Source organism: Cuculus canorus, chromosome 6, assembly GCF_017976375.1.
Source record: "Cuculus canorus isolate bCucCan1 chromosome 6, bCucCan1.pri, whole genome shotgun sequence".
Taxonomy (NCBI): Eukaryota; Metazoa; Chordata; class Aves; order Cuculiformes; family Cuculidae; genus Cuculus; species Cuculus canorus.
Window position 1 is genome coordinate 24,812,387 of NC_071406.1, and position 16,420 is coordinate 24,828,806.

General features: G+C 39.4%; 1 protein-coding gene across 4 annotated transcripts in view; it reads right to left on the reverse strand.

The window, feature by feature from the left end:
* The window catches only part of NFE2L2 (NFE2 like bZIP transcription factor 2), a 29,143-nt gene that overhangs the window by 8,530 nt on the left and 4,193 nt on the right, over nt 1-16,420 (reverse strand). For all 4 annotated transcript variants that reach the window (XM_054070374.1, XM_054070377.1, XM_054070376.1 and 1 more), the window contains 3 exons: nt 1,411-1,680; nt 1,150-1,245; nt 375-554 (listed from right to left, as the gene is read on the reverse strand). In XM_054070374.1, the coding sequence (XP_053926349.1) occupies nt 375-554; nt 1,150-1,245; nt 1,411-1,680 (546 nt within the window). The remainder of the gene's footprint in view (nt 1-374; nt 555-1,149; nt 1,246-1,410; nt 1,681-16,420) is intronic.

The following is a 16,420-nucleotide window of genomic DNA, read 5'->3' on the forward strand; positions in this document are numbered from 1 at the left end:
GAGAAGTGTCCATTTTTAAGCAGCTGAAATTTCAGCCATGATCGTGCTCATGCTGTAAAAAGTTGCATATGGAAACAAATAATTATTTGCTAACTACGAGAAAGCTCTGATTGATACTAATCAATTCAGATAAACTGTTTTATTAAGGCATTCTGATAAACAACTAATTTTCTTCTCCTACTTGTTTTTCAATACATTATTTCCCAAAAATTAAATCTCAGTTTGAGTTACAGACATCCTATAGGTGTAGGATCCAACATGACAGTCATAATCACCATCTGTTATGATGCTCTTGTACTGCATTCTCCAAAACAACATACTCTTCCAAAATATCATGCAATTCTTTTCAGGTGCTTATCATACAAAACCTTTACCTGTAACTCTGGAAGGGACAATAATTCTTCCCAAACTTGCTCTATGTTCTGCATGTTCTCTGCATCAGTAAATGGAACTAGAACAGGTGATTCAGGTGGCTGAGTTTGATCAGAGGAAATGAAGACTGGGTTGCTATCGATCTGAGCAGGAACCAGTGCCTGAAATGCAGCTGAAAAAGCCTGGAGTGTTTAAAAAAAACAAATTTAAGAACCCAAACAGAACAATAACGAAAAATTCCCACAAACCACCCCACTCAAAAAAAACAACTTTGAATTTCCAAAGCAAAAATCTGGGTTTTGGTGTTCTATCATTTCTGCAGAGCAGACAGGTATTAACAGAATCTTTTTTTTTGGTAAATATTGGGATAATACAAAAATATTGCCATGATAGGAGTTTTCAAGTTAAGGAAAGGAACAGCAAAAAGAAAGCTAGAAACTCGCTGCTGAAGGGCTTATCTTTACACATCAAATAGTCTGGGTCAGCACATGGCAATAAAGCAACTCAAACGCACCAGTTGCAGAGAGCTGCACCGAGCTCGCTGTAGCAAACTCACAAAGTCCGCTGCCATTATTTGCAGTAACTGGAATGGCTGCCATCAGCTGGCGTTACACACTGAACCCTGGCTGCAGGATTCAACAAGGGGAAAGAACACAAGAGCACCACTCCACTTCCTCCAGCAGCAGCCCTACTTTAAGACAAATCTTGGTAAAAGAAGGCATGAGACTGAGCCCTTAGAAGACCACCCGTGAAACCGCTGTATTTAGCGTTTTTTACCTCATTGTCCTCTACAAATGGGAATGCTTCTGCCAAGAGCTGCATGCAGTCATCAAAAGACAAGGCCTCTGCTTCTGGTTTTGAAGTCTGTGTGGTCTAAAGAGGAAAGTTATGAAAAAATGTTATTGCATCTTTGAATAACTGAAGAACCTTCCATTACAGCAACAAATGCAAATTCATTTTAGGTAACTACTAACATTACGCCTTCCTGTGAATGGAAAAAAGTTTAAAGACACTCACATACACATATTAAGAGTTTACCTCGGAAAAACTGATTTGTGGCTTGGTATTTTCCAACTGAATGTGCTGAGCTGGCTGAACAGGAATAAATTCACCTGTCTCTTCGTCTAACTCCAGCTGAGCCAGCAAGGCTTTCTCCTGCTCTTTTTGGAGCTGCTCTTGTCTTTCCTTTTCAAGTTTCTTCTGTTTCTCAAGTTCATACTCCTTCTGTCGTTGACTAAAATCAAAAACTTCACGCCTTGCCCCAAGGTCTATATCTTGCCTCCAAAGGATGTCAATCAAATTCATGTCCTGTAAAAGAAATGCTTTTTTTAACCAAGTGTCCTCCCCAGCAAAACTGGTTTAGAACAACAGGAAAGCTTGTAAACTCTGTATTAAACAGGTAACCATGTGTAACTGAGGCTTATTCTCTTAATGCTACAAAAATACCTCAATATAGTATGGCTCTATATGGCCTTTCTGAAGTGTGTGAACTGCTGGTTTGGTTGCTGCGGCCCACGCACAGGCTCACAGAAACAAAGCAATTTGCTACAAGTCTAAGATAATACATGAACTAGCCAGAAGATAAATATATTCTTCTTTCCCAAGTTAACTCGTAGAACGCATGAAGCTATAAAACGAATTATGTCACATTAAGAAAGTCATGTGTTTGCACACACCAATTCCATATTCTCATTTCTTTGTTAAAAATGCTATTCCATTGACACTCACATTTATACTTTGCATGAACTACTTCTTCTAGCTCCTAAAAAAATTGCTTTTCTCTAAAATTGTATATTTTGCATTGTATTGTTATACACAGATATTTTATGTAAGAGCAGTTACATAAAATATCTGTGTATAACACAATGTGGTCGTTCCCAAATCCAAGATATTTAATATACCTTGCTGGAGAGACCAAACTCAGCTTTAACAGCCAACAATGAAGAAGCTGAAATAATTACAGTGGCTGCCCAAGACTATGTTTGGTCTCCCTAGATTGGCAGGGTAAAACGAACTAATTAAGTTCTGCAGTAATTGGAGATAAGGCAACACAGTATTGCTTCATTAAGGGCCAGTAGTTTACCAGCTGCTCATTGTCTCCTTCTGCAGCAGATTCAAAACTGTTTCCCGGTCTCAGAGCATTTGCAATATGTTCTGGATAAAACTGCAGGATCTGGATTTTAGGGCTCACTTCTGAATTATTCATTTACAAGGCACCATTAAAAATGTGACTCAAAAGATTTTTTTTGTGTTTGTGTGTATAATGCACGAGGCCGTGAATTGACAGAGCTGTTTTCCTCCCTTAGTTGCAACAGACTGCAGCACAAAAATAGCAGAACTGGTGCTCGGTTTCAGTTTAAATCACAAAAAACAAATGAGAAAAAGAGGTACAGAAGGCACAACACATCTTCCTTAAGAAGAACCACATAGCCTCAGTGCAAAAACTTAAGGCACTGAGTTTTTGCCACACAATCTTCCAGCCACACTACTGGCTTTAATTGTTACAGCTTTGGGTGCTACCTTGTTTTGTGGGGTAAGAGACCTCCAGAGACACTAGCTAGCCAATAAAAACGCTGTGGCTGCACACCAGCACTTCTGTTTGCGTGCAGCAATCAATTCAGCATTCAATTCAGCACACAGGATTATTTTTTTAATTAATATGCCTGCATGTTTTTTCTGGATCTTGGGTTGTTGTTTGAGAAATATGAGAGCATTGATTGGCACCTGTCATCATTTTTCAAGGGACCATATTTAGCCCAGTTATCTCTGGCAATGGGCTGAGCTTTGCCAAACCGTGCTCTGCTCTGCCCTGGAAAGATGCCCTTGTCTGGAGCACCTTTATTTTATTTAGTTGTTGTATTTGTGGCGCTTCAAACCAAAAGGGTGGGGTTTTTTTTAATTATCACCACATAATCAGAAATGGGCTCTCATACTTTCAATTGGAAAAGTTGTGTACAAATACAGCAATATTAGCCTTAACTTCAAATAACAAATCAGTAATGACTCTTCACCTGAATGGGGCGCATGGAGGAAGTGTTCTTCCTTTCAACATGTAATATCATCAAACAGCACGCTGATTTGAATATTAACCTATCATTTGACACTTATCTATAATTTCAGCCAATGCTTTTAGTAAAATTGCCTTTTTCACAGAGAAGAAGAAATAAATCTTGGCATTAGTCCAAAGCCTCAGGTCAAAGTTAATGCAGTCAACATAAACCAATGATCAACAGCCTTCCTCTTTATTTCTCTGCCTTGTTGAACACTATCACACACACACACACACACAGAAGTGGCCACAGACACAGGCAGGCACTCTATTTTAGGTTTATCACTAATGCACTTTTCCCCTTCCATGGTGAAAGCACCACAAAAATAACTGCGTATTTGATACCTGGAGTGTATAACTACAGCTATCAAAGGTATTTTACTCCTCGCCTGTGCAACAGCTACCCTCTGATTTTTAGATGCCTCGACACGACGTGGTGGTCTCTGAAAGATTCATTTGGAGGGACAAGAGAGCACAGATTCATATCCAAACTGGAGCACGTGCACCAAGAGTCCTGTGAAAGATTCACCCGACCCAGGGCTCGTTGCTGCTCTTCGGAGCCACACTAACCACTTCCCTTAATGTCACACAAGTTTACTGTAAAAGCGCCAGCAGTCCCTCATGTGACGGAGTCCACAAGTGCCCGTTTGTTCTTTCCTCCGTTGTGCAATTTCTCGCTGGGTTTGGCAGAGCCAAGAGGCGGTGCAGGAAGAGCCAGGCCACCCCTGCAGGAGGAAGGACCTGCACCCAGGAATGATTGCACAGCCACAACATTCCCTCCTGGTCTGGAGCTCAGCTCTTTCCCACTGAGCACCAACGCCTGTTTTGAGGGGAAATAAATTACAGTATTTAATGTGTGCATTCCCACTGTCCAACATTTCTAACTCCTGGGAAAGTAACACGGTTTCAACATTTTTCTCTGGCTGAAAAACAGTGATTTTATTTTGTTTATATTATTTGCTCCGCAATTTTGTAAATAGAGAAAGAACTTCTCAGAGGCCATGCTTTGCCTTCCCATGATCCATGTAAGCAGGAGGTGCCTTGTACTCATGCTTTGACTTTTTTGTTCATTTAGTGATATGCTCTTCCAACCACATCGATAGCTTAGTTTGGACATATAAAGGCACTTTTAATAAGATAAACATAAATGTTAAACAATTCACATTAAGCCACCATCTGGCCCCCAATGGAAATTTTCATGTTTTAGATTTACATATCAGCATTTGCCATCTGGGCAAAGTCTGTTATACATTTTATGAGAAAAACTCTGACTACATTGTAAAGTTTGACAATTAACTCTTATTGCTCCTAAACAAACATGTTTGCAGTGGGGTAAACAAAGGAAAGAGTCTATGAAAATTACACGAAAACAGGGGCTGCCTTTTGTGCTTTAAACCGAAAGCTAATCTTTCATTCCATCCCTGTTTGCTTTATGTGACTTTGGTCAGTTTTGGTTTTGTTTGGAATTTAAGCCATCCACATCACCATTAACACTGGTAAAGTGGAAACATCCAGTGGCCCAAGTGTAAGCAGAGAAACAATCTACTGTCTCACTTTCAACCCCTTAAAACAGAGCATACAGTGGGTTTTGCAATTTTACTTCTTGAAGTCACACCTTTTGCAACATAAATTGGGATAACATTAGCAGAATCTCTCACTAGACAAGGAATTGTTTTTCTTTCCCATGATCTGTTGGCACCTAACTCCAAGAGGAGAGGATAATTCATATGCCAGCATGAATAAATGAAAGAGCAAGAGAACCAATGGCCATTGCATCTAGCAGGGAACTCGGACCAAGATCCCACAAGAAGCAGGAAAACACTCCTATAGCCTTCTCACAGAAAATGAGATGGGAAAACCTCCCTCAATTCTTGTTTCTTTTCTTCCAGAAAGTGAAAGAATAAAAAGCACCTTACATTTTTGCTTTATTAAAAAAAAAAAAACACATGTGGGAAGTAAAGAGCAAGGACATGACATACTCCAAGGCAAGAATGAAAGGGAAGGGATCAAGTAGTAAAGCAAGTGCAAGAGAAGAAGCTGGAAGATTCTTCCACCTAAGAAAAGCACAGGCTGGGGAAACAACAGCTGAGTGTCTTCTTCCCCTTATCATCCTCAGTAGGAACTCGTTTTTGTTCAAGTAGTTTTTGAGAACAATTTATAAATCATTGGATGTTTTCAGATGATCTCTGAAGTGACCATAACTAGTGGTTTGTCTTCTAAATCATTTTCAAGGTACGTTACAACTCAATTCCTGGAAAAAAATCCTGTACACATAAGCCACCTGCTTCAGAGAAGCACAGAAAGCACTTCAAGTTAGCCCAACATCGTAACTTTTTAAAAACAATTAAGTTTTAAAGCTGACCCATAACTGTCAATCCCTTACAAGTGGACACTGAAGAACAAAAGTTAACTCAAGAATGTGCAAGAGACAGCAGGGACAAAAAATTTGAATGGGCAGTGGCCCTTATGAAAAGAACGGAGAAAAGGGAATGGCAGAAGCTATTTGCGCTGGAGGATAGAGGGGTACAACAGCAAGTTTAGATGTCTGAATTTAGGATTTGGAAATATGACAGAAAAGACAGCTGTCAAACAAAGCCATGTGACAGCAACCTGTGGTTTATGAACACACAAGGTCAAATCCCTGACTGCCTTGTGGAGCTGCCTGCTGTCCCACATTCTTCACCAAGAACTTCCAGGCAATCTAGGAGGAAAACGGGGTGCTCGGGGTGTCTTTTTTCCTATCTTTCATACCTGTGCCACTTACTATTGGTGTGACTGGACTGACACTACACCAGTACGCCTTCACATTAAACCAGCCTGCTTCTACTTCTTGATGTCCACTTGCTCTTCCTGGCCCTAAAGAGTCTTTGGACACCACATATCTTAGCCAGCAAACTTTTTTTTAAACCCTGGCAAGCTAACTTCCCTGAAGGAGGATTCTAAAAGAGTTGGAAATTCATAGAACCGGTGTTGCAAGAGACTTTCCACTCCATGTCCATATAAATAAGCCTGTTGAAAAAATGTTGACCATGTGTCATGGGGCATTCTTGTGCCCAGAGTCATAAGAGATAAGCTCTGTCCCTGTAATGGAATGTGTAATTTGTAGGCACATTTTTTCTTACTGAAGAGAGAAACCTCTAGAATGCTTTGCCAGACCAGAAATAGAAGTCTTGATATTGCATTAGCTAAAAGGGTTTATTCTCTGTTTTTTTTGCGAACACACATCTCATGTTTCAGGCTGTACCTTCACTGTATACCAGCAGGCTCTCCTACTAAATGCCAAACTGTCAGTATCTACTATTGTAACAGATTAGTCAAAAAAGTCCTTGGCTGATTTTCCAGCATTCTTAAAGATTCCCTACAAGGCTTGTCTGGTCACTATTCTGATAAAGACAGGAAAAGGCTCTGGCTAGCTGAAAGGACAATATTCCCCTACAAGTACAATTCTACCCACTCACCCTCCCAACCCTCACTCCAGAAATAATTCCTAAAATGTGGATGATCTTTGTATTTCACCATCATCTTCCAGGAATGGTATCAGCAAAGGCTACAACTACGATATGTACAGCTCCCAACTTGATGGTTTTCCCATAGGATACATGCTATGGCAAGTAAGCTTTCCAAACTGCCAGGGAGAATATATACCTCGTATATTCTCCAGTAATAGTGAAAAGACAAGTTTCTTTAAGTTTGAAGAATGTAAAATGAGCAAGAATGTAGCTGCAACATAGAATAGCCATTGTAGGCTGTTTATAGTCATTAATGCACTAACTTCATTCCAACTCCAAAAGCTGCAAAATCCTTATGCTCACAGTAGAGCAAGACCACAGCAGGTAAAGAAAAACGCCTTCATCAGAAAGTCAAAGAGAATGAAAAGGAAGGACATAAAGAGCAGTTTACTTCTTCATTTTGACAAGTTTGTTTTTTTTTTTTCCTGCAAAATCAATCCTCACCTCCATGCTACTCCTTAAAATACTGAACTGTGCGAGAGACTCTCAGCACTCCCTTGCAGCCTGGGGCATAGCAGCAGGTGCAACATTGTCCTCTCTGGCTCATTAATTTCTGCAGTCAGAAATACATACATATCTCCTTTTCCCATCACATTTGATCTGCTTTGAAGTGACCATTTCTGGTACAACAGATCAGGGTATTCTTGCTCAGCACTGCAGATCTTATTGTAGAAGACTTGTGCTCTATCTCAGACACTTCAAGAAGTAGCCGTGTTTTTCAAAATTGTTTAATCAACATGTATTTTTAGAAGGTAGCTGTAAAATAATAGAGTTTAATACAGAGTACGTGGTTTCCATAGCTGAATGATCCCAAGATTGATCTTACCCTCTCTCTACATCTTAAAAAAAGAAACAAAAGCAAACAAAACAAAACGAAAAAAACAACAGGGAAAAAATCCAAACTCTACTTCATTTGCATGGCTTACAGAAAGCAAAGTCTTAAATCTGACATTGGTACTTATTTTCTTTGTACAACATCCAGTTTTTCAAAAGTTATTCTCTAGTACTCATGGCCAAATCTGTCATGCATTGATGTTATCTGTTCCAAATTCCCCTATTTCTGCCTTAACCTAAAGGAAAAGACAGAATGAGTTCTAATGTTGTGAGCCGATGATGAAGAACGTCTCTTGAATAAATTTAACTATGCCCAGATTTACAAGCGCTCCCCCAGCTGCTAAGCAAAAGCCAAAAATGGTCATGGGTGTCATCCAGCTTCTTCAAACTTACGTTCTAAATCCTGACATCCTAGAGTGCTTTCTGGAACATCAGCATCTAAAGCAATGAATCTTGCATATTTTCAGAGCTTTGCTGTTTCAGTTAGATGGGTTCCATTCTTCCCTTTTAGGTTATTATATTGTGTTAATCTAAATTTCACTTTTCCACAGCATATTTGGCCAATATAAAAGTGGTGTAGTCCCTCCCACTCAAATTTTGAATCCCTCTTTCAGCTTAACAGAGCCATTTACTTGCTACTTCTTTACTCTATCTTGCATCAGCAGCATTACAAAATGATTGAGTCAATAAACACACAAAGTTAATATGTATTCAAGTTATAATCCATTACACAAGTTGCATAACAAAATTGGGAGGCTGGCAAAATGAGAGATTGTTTTACAGGAGTGGGTTAGGCTGTCTGTTTTTACATGCTTGATACATCAACAAAACTCTGCTGTGTTGCCCCAAGTAAACCGAGCTATTCTGTTGTGGCTGACTTTCTAGCTGTTGTCTCATCACCGTGTACTGCACCACCTAACTCCATTTTGAAAGGTAAGCAAATAGCAGCCATCTCAGATAGAAGGCTGCTTCATTTCAGGAAAAGCTGATCATAATGGCTTTGTGTTGCTTTTTTTTTTTCTCCCAAGTCAAAACTGCGTCATAAAAAATCATGGTATTTATTGAATTTTGTCATTTATGCAACAAAAGTATCCTTGTCTTACATGTAAACAAATAACATAAAAAAAATATGTAGCATCTGAAAATACTGCTGATTTTATAACCAGAGAAATACAAAAGCCTCTGTGTCCCAATTCATTTTATGCATCGAACCTACAGTACTTGGAAAACGATTACCTGTTAAATGACCATCTTCAAGTGATCCTGCTGTACCCAGCCAGGCACGTCCTGTGTGTGGACATTGCCACAGGCTACTCATTTGTTCATCTACAAGGGGATTTGTTTATAATAATGGCTCAGTCATCTGGGAAAAACGATCCAGTCAAATCATAGTATGCACTTATGTCCAATGGAACAAATCAGGAAGCAAGAAAGGATAAACATAGAAACAGAACCTAACAAATAACTTCTTTACTAGGTTTTATTAACCTGGATTATAAACTTCTACCCACCATTTTGATTTCATCAAGATTACGCACTTTTTGGAAAAGCGTGTTTCAAACCAAACATTAAAACAGTGCACTTGTTTGCAAGTCAGAATATTCCCTGGGATTATTGAGCATCTTTTTTGCAATGCACATTTTCACTGCCATCTCCCTATAAAGCTCCACATTTTTAGCTGTCATTTTGCTGAAGGCTGGGAAAGTTATGGAGACTCATGTCAAGATGGATCATTACAGCTGCCCTACGGCCTGGATGTGGCCATATTTAACATACAGGACAGCTTGTGTGTCTCTTCATTCACCAGATAACTCAAAACTAGTCTCTTCCTATGCAGCACGTCGCACCAAGTTTTACTTCACCTATCTCACAAGAAACTTACTTTGCCATTGTTCGTGGGCCAAAATACAGCTTGCAAGCAATGGGAATATCTGTGAGGACTATAAAGCAATAAGGTTCCGTAACTATCCTACCAGCATATGCCCAGCAGCTCTCCTTCAGCAACAGACATTTACTCTGTAAGACTGTATCAATGAAATTATTCCTGCTTCCAAGCTGGGCTGACAAAGAAAGAGTAAGGATGCTTTCAAACTGACAGAACTTGCACACAAACATCTCATCAGCCTAGGATTATGATTATAAGACTAAAAGCTAAAGAGTGTGGTTACACTGCAGGTAATACAGCTTTCCTCAGAGGTGGTCAGCTGTGACATGCTGTGTATGCGTTAGCCCACTCCTAGCAGAGTACGCAGGTGTCCACCTCCCGTTGCAGTCGTTGGGGCACAGGGGCTAAATACCTTTGCGGATTAGTCATGCAATTAATGTGCACTTCTAACAAACATGGTTATTTTAATATATGTGTATGTATGTATATATTTATATATATAATGCTGGGAATTTAGCTTCAGTGCACGTTTTTAATAAATAAGCGGGGTTAATTTTTTTCTTTTTGAATGTTCAACTTCAAATGTATCCAGAAAAGTTATTTAGTTTCTACAGAGACAAAGAAACAACAACAATAAAAAAAAACCCCATAATAACAATGACAATAACAATAATAATAATCAAAAACAAAACACAGAAAAAAAGGCCATAAAACTCCTGCTATTCAACCGCTCACCACTGTCCAGTACAGAACTGTAGCAGATTTGAGGAAGGCAGCCCCAGTGTGGCAAATTTTTACTGTGGTAAACTATCTTTCCAAGCAAGTAATTGATGGTTAAATGATTTGTTTGACACTGCGCAGAGCCTTTGTTAGTGCCACACTGTAGAAAAGCTTCAATAAATAACAATACCATTCAACTGTGTACTGATGATGACCAAAACTGCTCTCCCTCTGTTTACATGAAACACCATGGAGATCATTATTTAATTTGCATGAGATGAGTTTGTATAGCTCTTCCTCCAGCCACACCAAGACGCATAACAAGAGTTCTTTCTCCACAGAATGAGGCAAGGATGCTTGTGATTCACATATTTCTCACTAAAAGTAATCCTCTAAAGGCCATCAGACCCCACAAAAGTTTAAGGAAGCTCTTCCAATTGAAGGTCCTACAAAGTTAAACAACTAAACTAGAAAGCTCAAGAAGGGCCAACATAGCGGGTGTCCACATGCCAATTTACTGATTTTGTATACAATCAGCTTTTGCTTAAGAAAGGTAAACCCACTGAGGTGGGCTTTTTTTATACTGTGTATAAAACTAAAGCTCTGTTTCTGTGTGATGCAATCCAGCCCTCACTTTTTGAGGTCCTGCATAGTAATAAATTTTGAAATTCTGAAAGCAAAAGGAGCTAATTTATCTTCCAATGCATCAACCAGAGTAGGGAAATTGTTTTATACCTCTTAGCCCGTTATATAAGAGCGGTAATTCTTGATACCCTCAAAAGTGCAACAAAAACAACCAACCTCAACCATCAGTAATTGACTTCCACCCAAGTCAAGAGCCTCCACCATCCACCACTTTCCTTGGGGCTTCCATGTCTGTCCCCTTGGAGTACACGGGAGGTTCACAACCTGTACAGCTCATCAGCACAGGGATGCCTCTTTCAGCCTTCTGATTAAATGGGCGGATGTACCTTAGAGGCTGATCCCCTATGTGTGTCCCATCACACACACTACCAGCACCTATGATGGTTATTAAAACAAAGACTGTTTGCCACAAATAATAAACATGTCAATACACTTCTTCCATCCATAAGCAGCAAACAAACTCCAGGCACCTCAGTATGTTTAACAAACATTAAATACTGGGGAGGAGGCTATCCAGTTTACAAGTACACTACACTTAGCAGATTGTTTCTAAAATCAGCATTTACAGTAGATTAGTAGAAGACATTACAGAAAATTGGATTGCTTTCCAGACTTTGTAATTAGAATCAATTTATTGAGCAAAAAAGGATAAGATGATCACTTGTAAAATAAGAAAATACAGAACACAAAGAAAATGTCAGGTTTGGATCTTAAACAGTTTTCTGCCTTTTGGTCAAAACACTTCATTTCCTCATGCCTCAGTAAATACTTGGGAAAGAAAAACAGATTATGGGAAATTATCAGTAAAAATTTCAAGATTCTAAAATTTCTCTACAGCATAGTTCACTCAGACAATGAGAGACAGATCTTGTTAGCAAATCACTACTCACAGAGCCAGCTATAAACTATTAATTCTGTCATTACTACTTGCATTTTATAAGACCTTGTTCATCATCTCAGCCATACAGAGACAATCTATCAAAAATTCACCCCAAGCTTTGTTTCCAATTTAACTAATTCTATGTCTCTGACCTTCGTAACAGCTTTTTTCAGAATAATTTTCAGCAGTCTATTAACAGTTTCATTAGTTAAGTGCCTTCCATTTCACCACCAAAAAAAAACTTGAAGAAATGAGAGATGTTTAGAAACGTTTGCACTCGTTATCAGCTGAACAAGGATTTCCAAGCATGGTAAGAGCAGACTAGATTTCTGAAGTGGCAGATGATAAAGTATCACAAATCAAGCTGGAAAACATTCCATGGAACTATAACATTCCACTGAGTCACAATTTATACTAGTTGAAGAACTGACCTGATAATATTCCAGTTCACATACTAAAATCGAATTAGAAAGCATGAGAACTCACTGTGATGTAATTCTTTCCGTTATGGCATACACAGCTATAAGGCATCAAATACGATGTGCATTTCCATAGCCAAATAATTCAATTTAAATAATTGGGAAGACCAGCTGTCAGAAGTTATGACTTAGTTTCAAATATATTTTATCATATGATGTTACTTTAACAGTAATATTTTTGCTACTGAAGCATTTCCATTTTCATCCTTAGATATCTTAAATCCTACTGTTTTCAAAATTTTACTCAGATTTGTTTGGTTTGATTTATTTTACAAATATCAGCTGGACAATCTTCCAGAAATCTGTCAGCTGACACGGACCTGCTCAAGACACATCTACAGCAGCAAAAAAAAAGTGTAAATGTAATTCTATGTTATAAAACAGAAAATACATCCGTGCATCTTGTGTTAAATAATTCACAGAAGATTGCATCGGGGACTAACAGCATTCTTGTTCCAAGGACACGTAATGACTATACTACCTGCACCAGTGCATACATACCACTCACTGCTTCTGCAATACCAGTGAAGAGCATTAGTGTAATCAGCTGGGGTGGAATACCCCCATTGACACCTCTGGGATGACCTCTGCCACTAACATCTCCACGTTCTGCTTCCAGCCACGAAGATTCTCAAAAGTTGTTGCCCATCTGAGCTGAGCTTCAACAACCTTCAGAATTGCCCACCCACCCCTGCCACCCTGTGGTAATTATGCACCAGTGGTAATAAACCCAGCTGACTGCAGAACATGTCATCTGGTCACATAACTGCACACAAACTAACTGGAAATACACTATTTAAGGACACAATTCAGCCTTCTTAGCATCATAGACTAGTTAGGGTTGGAAGGGACCTTAAAGATCATCTAGTTCCAAGCCCCCTGCCATGGGCAGGGACATCCCACTAAATCAGGCTGCCCATGGTCCCATCCAACCTGGCCTTGAACACCTCCAGGGATGGGGCATCCCCAACTTCCCTTGGCAACCAGTGCCCGTGACTTCCTGTACGACAAGGTCTGACAGGCAGTGGAAAAACCCAAAGTACAGAAAGATTGTTTAAGGGGGATGTGTTGGATAAGCTTGGCCACAGACCTTGGATAAGCTAAAAACAAGAAATCCCCTCAAGAAAAGAAGAGCAAGGAGTAACAGCTATGTGGGCTACGTGCAAATGGCACAGCAACCATATAGACAGGGGGAAACCTTGTTACTGTCTAAAGAAGCTAATGACCTGCAAAAAGAATAGATATCTGTAGCTATGCAGCAATGCCAAATATTAACTCATACAGCAATGGACTATAACCAATCAGCGTGAAACGCGTCACTTGTAACTAGTATAAATAAATGTTAAGAATACAATAAAATCGACATCTTGCTTGCATCAGACTGTGTCCCATCTCTCAATCGCGGCAACTTCCAACCTGTTTGTGGCTACTCTTAAATGACAGCTCTTCACATTCTATCCCTTTCTTGAGATACAGGGCAACGCCTCCACCCCTCCTTCCTGGTCCGTCTCTTCTGAACAGTCTGTAGCTGTCAATAGCCACGTTCCAGTCGTGGGACTTGTCCCACTATGTTTCCATGATGGCAACTAGATCACAGCTTTCAAGTAGCACAGTAGCTTCCACCCCCTCCTCTTGTTACCCAAGCTTCATGTGTTAGTGTAAAGGCACTTCAGCTGGGCTGCTGGTTGTAACACCTTCCCATTGGACCCTTTATTACCAATAAGGTGTTTTGGAGAAGTATCCTTCCTAACACCTGATCCCTGACACCCATCCTTCCATCTCTTGTTAAGGGCTAGTTTGATGTTATACCCCTCCCCTTCATATCTAGTTTAAAGCCCTATCTACAAATGCCCCAAGCTCCTGGGCAAAGACCCTCTTCATCCTCTGAGAGAGGCAGTTCCCATCTGAAGCCTGTAACCCCAGTGCCATGTAGGCCATGCCATTATCAAAAAACCCAAAGTTATTGTTGTGACACCAGCCACGGAGCCATGTATTAATAGACTGGACCTGTCTGAGCTTACCCAACAGCATGTAACTCCAGCAAACAGTTCCTGAAGACAGAAAGAAGAAATGGCCAAGCTTCCAGGCCCACGTGACGCAAACCACAAATGCCAGCTGTGGAGCAGACAGAAAGACTGACCACCCTACATGGCAGCAGGCAGCATTCAGAGCTGTAGACCTGTACAGACCATGTACTGCCTGCGAATTCTGAACAAATAGGGACATCTTTAACCATAGAACAAACCTCTTAAAGGCAGGCTGTCAACCAAGCTGCTTCTGAGTCAATTTCTCAACTGTGCAAGCTTTATTTTGCAGTAAGTCTCCAGGAGTGAGTTTCTTATACTTACAAGAGACAGCATGTAAAACCAACACAGCAAACAGCAATAAAACTTTGGAACTGCCAGGCAGAGGTGGAGGCAATGAGGGAAAAGTTGGTATCTTTATGTTTCATAGTCATACAGAAGATACTTCCTTAATAGGTTTGAAAGATATGGTTTCAAAGTGGCCTTAAGAAAACATGTTGCTGCAACATCAAACTAGCCTATCCTTTCTCTTCTCTTTTTTTTAATTGCATTGCTCATAATAATATTGCAGAAGTTGGACTAAAAGTCTTAAGACACTGCAAGCCAAGTACAAAGTTGGGTGGTCTCACCTCCCTCAGCACTGCAACAGCATCAACAAAACAGACAGACATACTTCTTGAAACTGTTTAGTTTAACTATAAAGATAGGAAACATTAACAGTCACTTACAGCACCTTCAACTTGGCTAAAAATAAATACTGTTTTATATTCCTTCTTACCAGTATAAAAACCGCAGCTAATCAGGCCAAAATCAGAAACCTAAGCCAACATAACAAAAAACTTTAACCTGTATATAAGCTGCACTCACGAAGTATTATTTCTAAGCTACATCCATTCCACTACAGTCTTGCCAATTAGTACTCCTACTAGGGACTAGTAATACACCAATAAGCAGAGGATACAGTCCACTGGTAAACCGATGCTAACTTAACACTCTTACATTGGCTTTCCATCATCTCTGTTATCAACATATCAAAACTCTTGAATTAACTCCTTTAAAGCGAGTATTAAAGTAGAAATTAAGAGTCAAACACAAAGCCCATGTATCAACATGTAACGTTAGAAAATCAGTACGTTAGTTAAAGAAAACTGAACAAATATTTCACCCAGAATCCCAAATGGCTAAAGACAGAAAACAGAAAATGTTTTGTAAGATGAGGATAAATCTTCTTCTACAAAGCAGTCAAATAATGAAATATTTTTATCTGTACTTGATGCTGTTTCAGACTGCTTGGCTAGCCAAATTAATATTTAATTTAAATGTATAGTTCAGGGAGACTTTGCTTCTATTAGAAACAGGCACTGCTGAACTATGCATGTCTAAGGTAAAACTAAAGCAATACTAAAACAAGCTACTCTGCTGGGGAATGTATTTTTTCATTTCCTTATAGAATACATATCTAAAAATCATTGAAACAAAGAAATCCTGAGACAGAGCTGTCCTTGCGCTTGCTTCAGTACCGTGCTGCACAAAGTAGTAATATTGCTCTTATGCTTTAGAAAAACTTAAGTGCTATGCAATCATTTGACTTCCTTCTACTGCCAATTACTACGTTACTGCCACTAGCTCTGATTTTCCTGTGTGAAAGCAGTTACTGGGTAGGAAAGATAAAAGTACACAATGCCTATCTTTACTTGAAATGGATTTGCCAGTATCTGTTTCAGATAAGCATGGTTTAAAGCAGATTTATACATCACAGATAGCCTTGCTGGCTTAATTTCTTACTGGCTGGATTAATTGTTTACCTTAATAAAACAAACAGGCCATAAAGGTATTGCTGTTGAGCAATCCTGAGGGTGATTTCAGTTCACTGTATATCAGTCAACTTTGGATAATACAAATTCAAAGTCAACTTTGAATTGCCAACTCCTCCTGCCCGATATTTCATTGGTCTATGTAGAAAGACTTGCACATGTAGCAGATGCAGTGTTTTCAGAACCAGTTAAACTAGATTACTACCAAA